The following is a 6083-nucleotide window of genomic DNA, read 5'->3' as shown; positions in this document are numbered from 1 at the left end:
CCCGGCCAGCAGCTATTCTTAAAGCTAGTAATTCTTTTCTGTTCGATGTTTAGCATCCCCATTGTGGAAATGCTCCTAGAGAACTCTATTCCGAGTGGACTACACTTAAATATACTGGCCTGAACACTGGACATCCCCCTGAAGACATAAGCTAATTTATTAAGAGAGACCATATTAAACTAACATGTGTCCAGAAAGCAGCAGCCTGAGCAGTAAGAGACCAGAAGCATGTTTTATGAGCAATAATTTAAAAAACTAAAATCCATCCTCAAGAGCCCTAGCATCGCTTCTTCCCTCAGTACTGAGTCAGGGAAGAAGGGCAGTTCCTATGGGTCCCTTTTAGTCCTTTCTTTTCATCCTTATGATCATTATGATACAGTCTCATATCTACATTTAGTTTATTTATTTATTATTATTTCTTATTTGAGATGGAGTCTCACTCTATCCCCCAGGCTGGAATGCGGTGGCACGATCTCAACTCACTGCAACCTCAGCCTCCCTGATTCAAGCGATTCTCCTGCCTCAGTCTCCCACGTAGCTGGGATTACAGCTGCCCACCTCCATGCCCAGCTAATTTTTGTATTTTTAGTAGAGATGAGGTTTCACCATGTTGGCCAGGCTCCTGACCTCAGGTGATCCACCTGCCTCAGCCTCCCAAAGTGCTGGGATTACAGGTGTGAGCCACTGCACCCGGCCTTCATTCAGTTTAAAAATCAAATGATCCTAAGGTTTTGCAGCAGAAAGAGTAAATTTGCAGCACTAGAACCAAGAGGTAAAAGCTGTAACAGGGCAGATTTCAGCAACGTAAGAAAATAAGGAGCTCTTCTCACTAAAACCAAGTTTAAGACCAGGCTGGACTAGCGGACCCTGGAGTTTTTGAAGCAGAGGCTGATGACCAGTTGTCGGGATACTGTGAAGGAATTCCTGCCCTGGGTGGGACCTTGGTCCTGTCCAATTCTCAGCCCATATGATTCACTCTGCTGGCTATTCCTACAGGTTCCCCACCCGCTATTAGTGTGCCCTTTGAGGCAGTGCGCTTCTGTCTTCCATCTCTTTCTCAGGAGGAGACCAAGGCACAGGACATTCTGGGAGCAGTGACCCTTCTGCTGGAGGGAGTGATGGCAGCACGGGGACAACTGGGACCCACTTGCGTCTCATCCCTCCTGGGGCAGCTTTCTGGACAGGTCCGTCTCCTCCTTGGGGCCCTGCAGAGCCTCCTTGGAACCCAGGTAGGTCCCCAGTCAAGGGATCTGTAGAAACTGTTCTTTTCTGACTCAGTCCCCCTAGAAGACCTGAGGGAAGAAGGGGTCTTCCAGGGAGCTCAAGGGCAAGGGCAGAAGAGTTGATCTACTAAGAGTGCTCCCTGCCAGCCACAATGCCTGGGTGCTAGTATCCTGTTTTTCCTACTTAGACAAGGGAGGCCTGAGATCTGGCCCTGGTCTTCGGCCTCAGGACCATCCTCTGCCCTCAGCTTCCTCCACAGGGCAGGACTACAGCTCACAAGGATCCCAATGCCATCTTCCGGAGCTTCCAACACCTGCTCCGAGGAAAGGTGCGTTTCCTGCTGCTTGTAGGAGGGCCCACCCTCTGCGTCAGGCGGGCCCCACCCACCACAGCTGTCCCCAGCAGAACCTCTCTTGTCCTCACACTGAACAAGCTCCCAAACAGGACTTCTGGATTGTTGGAGACAAACTTCACTGCCTCGGCCAGAACTACTGGCTCTGGACTTCAGAAGCGGCAGCAGGGATTCAGAGCCAAGATTCCTGGTCTGCTGAACCAAACCTCCAGGTCCCTGGACCAAATCCCCGGATACCTGAACAGGATACACGAACTCTTGAATGGAACTCGTGGACTCTTTCCTGGACCCTCACGCAGGACCCTAGGAGCCCCGGACATTTCCCCAGGAACATCAGACACAGGCTCCCTGCCACCCAAACTCCAGCCTGGATATTCTCCTTTCCCAACCCATCCCCCTACTGGACAGTACACACTCTTCCCTCTTCCACCCACCTTGCCCTCCCCTGTGGTTCAGCTCCACCCCCTGCTTCCTGACCCTTCTGCTCCAACACCCACCCCTACCAGCCCTCTTCTAAACACATCCCACACCCACTCCCAGAATCTGTCTCAGGAAGGGTAAGGTTCTCAGACACTGCTGACATCAGCATTGTCTCATGTACAGCTCCCTTCCCTGCAGGGAGCCCCTGGGAGACAACTGGACAAGATTTCCTACTTTCTCCTGAAACCCAAAGCCCTGGTAAAAGGGATACACAGGACTGAAAAGGGAATCACTTTTCAGTGTACATTATAAACCTTCAGAAGCTATTTTTTTAAGCTATCAATAATATTCATCAGAGCAGCTAGATCTTTAGTCTGTTTTCTGCAGAAACTTGCAACTCACTGGTTCTCTATGTGCTCTTTTTCTGTGACAATTCTGCAAAAGCCTGGGCTGGCCTGGCATTTGAAGAGAGGGAGAGACCTTGCATCAGAAAAGGTCTTGCATCAGAAAACAGAGAAAGGGTAATTTCCTTTGCTTCAAGTTCAAGGCCTTCCAACGCCCCCATCCCCTTTACTATCATTCTCAGTGGGACTCTGATCCCACATTCTTAACAGATCTTTCCTCTTGAGAAATGAATAAGCTGCCTCTCAGAGACGCTGTCCCTATACAATAGACAAAACTGAGCTTGTATAAGGAATAAATGAGAGCACCCAAAAGCTCCCTGAAAAACAAGGGAAACATGTTCTTCGAGAGTGGCAATAGATCCCCCTCAGCCTGCCACCCCCAACAAAAAAGCTAACAGGAAGCCTTGGAGAGCCTCACACCCCAGGTAAAGCTGTGTAGACAGTTCAGTAAAGACAGGACCTGGATGTGACAGCTGAGCAAACAGCTAGAGCTTTGGCAGCTCAGCAGGAGGCTTTGCCAGGCATGGACGCCTGCCTCCCTCCTGTGGAGGTCAGGGGGAAGTGCAGGAAGTGGCATGAGTCAGGCTCCTTGAGCTCACACAGCAGGAAAAGAAGTACAAGTCAAGTACAAGTTGAAGGCTCATTTCCCAGTTCCCACAAATGCATCTAAAAAACAGCCCTGTGTGACCACCACAAACTCTGCTAGGGGATCTCTAAAAAGGGGTCAGGCTTACGGGTTTTTGCAAATAAGTGCTGCCTTGGTGCTCAGGAAAAGGAGGTTTATGTTGTACAAAAACACAAATTCCATTGCAAAAGTCAACCTGCTACCGCCAGAGATTCCTGTAGGAAAACTAGTGGAAGCTTTTTACTCTCCCTCACCCCTGAGGAAGGAGAGGCTACCATGGAGGTAGAGGAGCCAGGAACCCAGAAACCCAAACATGGCCACAAATACCGCAGGGTCACCAAAGGCAATTCCAAAGCAGTAGAATGTAAGGCAGTGCTCTAGGAACCTTGTGTACCTTACCTTTCATAACATTCACACAACTCTGTAAGGCAAGTATTACCTTTTCTATTTTAGAGATGAGGAAACTGAGGCTCAGAGAAGCCAGGTGAGTTATCAGTGGTTACACACCCTATGGGCAGAAGAAACACCCTAGTCCGACCTCATTCTAGGGTCCATACTCTCCCCAGTGTGGTAGGCAGTCCTATATGTCATTTAATGATTCCATTTACTGGGAAAGACATACAAATCCTTAAGGAGTAACAATTAGAGTTCTGAGGCCAGGCGCGGTGGCTCACGCCTGTAATCCCAGCACTGTGGGAGGCCAAGGCAGGCAGATCACGAGGTCAGGAGATCGAGACCATCCTGGCTAACATGATGAAACCCTGTCTCTACTAAAAATATGAAAAATTAGCCTAGTATGGTGGCAGACGCCTGTAGTCTTGAACCTGGGATACAGAGGTTGCAGTGAGCCAAGATTGCGCCACTGCACTCCAGCCTGAGCAATAGAGTGAAACTTCATCTCAAAAAAAAAAAAAACAAAACAAAAAAAAAAAAAAAAAAAAAAAGAGCTCTGAGTAGAAAACCAAAGTTCTTGGTGGAGGTGACCAATTTAGACATCTCCCCATGTCATTCTCTCCCTTCATGGACCGAATAGTTTTTCCTAGAGAAGGAATCAACAAATGCACAAAGCTCAAAAATGTTGTCCAAATCTCAAATGCTGTCAGTTTCTGCATGGAAGATAAGTAGTTCATTCACACTACAAATTCCAGCATGCAGTCAAGGGAATGCTAAGTGGAAACTAACTTACTGACATACTGAGCTAGGTTAAATTTAATAATCAAACGAAACACTTTATAGCACATGAAAGTGTCAGCACCTAGGATACGATACACCAATGGGACCAGAGAATGGTGGGTTCCCAGTACAGACGGATGAGAGACAAGAATGGCAAAACTGCAGGGCCAGGTGTGGCGGCTCACACCTGTAATCCCAGCACTTTCGGAGGCCGAGGCAGGCGGATCACCTGAGGTCAGGAGTTCGAGACCGGCCTGACCAACATGGAGAAACCCCATCTCTACTAAAAAATTCAAAATTAGCTGGGCATTGTGGTGCATCACCTGAGGTTGGGAGTTCGAGACCGGACTGCCCAACATGGAGAAACCCCGTCTCTACTAAAAATATAAAATTAGCTGGGTGTGGTGGCGCATGCCTGTAATTCCAGCTGTTTGGGAGGCTGAGGCAGGAGAATCGCTTGAACCCGGGAGGCGGAGGTTGCAGTAAGCCAAGATCATGCCATTGTACTCCAGCCTGGGCAGCAAGAGTGAAACTCTGTCTCAAAAAAAAAAGAATGGCAAAACTGCAAATGTCACCAGGCATCTGGTATTGGCATTTGACTTACTCCACTTGTGGGCAAATGCAAATAACTCATGGACTTCTCCAGTATGAACTTACCTGCCCTATTACAAATCTAATCCATTCCCAAATCAGTCTGGTTGGTCCCATCCCTTCTTCCCACTAACACAAAAAAACAATTACAACCAGAACACTCCTATCCCTATTCAACGCTATACCAGTTCTTTCTTCTCCTACCCCAGGACCACCAGGACCATCTATGATAACCTACAAACTATTACTGGTAATTCGTTCATCTCACTCTCATTTGTCATTCTCCAACCCCACAAAAAAACCCACCCCATGGAAAGGTTCTAAGATTTCATAAAAATTCATCCCAACCCCCAGTACATCTACTCCCCCTACTCCATAGTAAGGTAAAAGAAACACCTCTTCCTCCTCCCTGCTGAGGCCATTTATTTTCAACTCAGTTCCCTAAATACGATTTCTAACACCTCACGTAAAGACCTGAAAATGATGGGGAAGGAAATACCCCAGGTATCCCACAGGGGGACCAGCTCCCAGGCAAAACCAGATCAAACAGACAACTGTTTAGTACACAGAGAATCTTTTTTGGATTGTTACCCTAAACTTCCTAGGGGAAAACAGAACCCCTTATGCTTTCCTAGAGACCTCTAATGCCAGGCTGAAGAGCCAGCTCACATGCTGGAGTCCTTATCATCAGAGCCATTTCCTTAATGTTTTTCTTCCCCTACTCGTAAGTTAGTGACTGTAGTCAGGCCGCTACATTGTCCTGGCTCTGGCCCGCCAGCTTCATTGGTATTGCTGCCCTGTCCACTTCCACTTACCCCCTACTCCCAGGTCACCACTGGAATGTAGAGCAGAGAGCCAGCTCCTCCAGCTGCTTCCAGAACCAACAAGTCCTCTCCTCCTACTCTCTTCATAGTCATCTCCCATGCCTAAAAGGCTAAAAGCCTCTGCGCACATCTTCCATAAAAATAATGAACATTTCTAGACTATGCAAGTGACTCATTCAAGTCAGCGTGAACTGACTTCCTAAAGCCTGAAAGTGCTGGAAGGACCCGAGCAGGGCTCCTTGCCAATTCAAAATTCTGCGCCAAATGGGTGGTATGTTTTGGGCCTGGGGTACCCTCAGGAGCCAAAAGTACAACACTCTCTCCCAAACCGAAAACCGCATTGGAGGATAAATGTTGAGAACAGTCAGCCAGGAGACTGAGATAACCCTGAACCCAGATACCAAAAGGCTGGAATAGATTCTACATTGACAAGTGATCAGCTGGCTGTGGGCCAGAAACAGTACACCACA

General features: G+C 48.1%; 1 protein-coding gene across 1 annotated transcript in view; it reads left to right on the top strand.

The window, feature by feature from the left end:
- THPO (thrombopoietin) overlaps nt 1-2356 on the top strand; it is a 6374-nt gene extending 4018 nt beyond the window's left edge. The window contains exons 3-5 of the mRNA XM_011945862.1: nt 1062-1229; nt 1472-1552; nt 1669-2356. Of these exons, the coding sequence (XP_011801252.1) occupies nt 1062-1229; nt 1472-1552; nt 1669-2052 (633 nt within the window). The 3' untranslated portion in view covers nt 2053-2356. The remainder of the gene's footprint in view (nt 1-1061; nt 1230-1471; nt 1553-1668) is intronic.
- Nucleotides 2357-6083: the final 3727 nt, after the last annotated feature.

This window comes from Colobus angolensis, unplaced genomic scaffold (assembly GCF_000951035.1).
Source record: "Colobus angolensis palliatus isolate OR3802 unplaced genomic scaffold, Cang.pa_1.0 Scaffold245, whole genome shotgun sequence".
Lineage (NCBI taxonomy): Eukaryota > Metazoa > Chordata > Mammalia > Primates > Cercopithecidae > Colobus > Colobus angolensis.
This window is presented reverse-complemented; position numbering and strand designations above follow the sequence as displayed.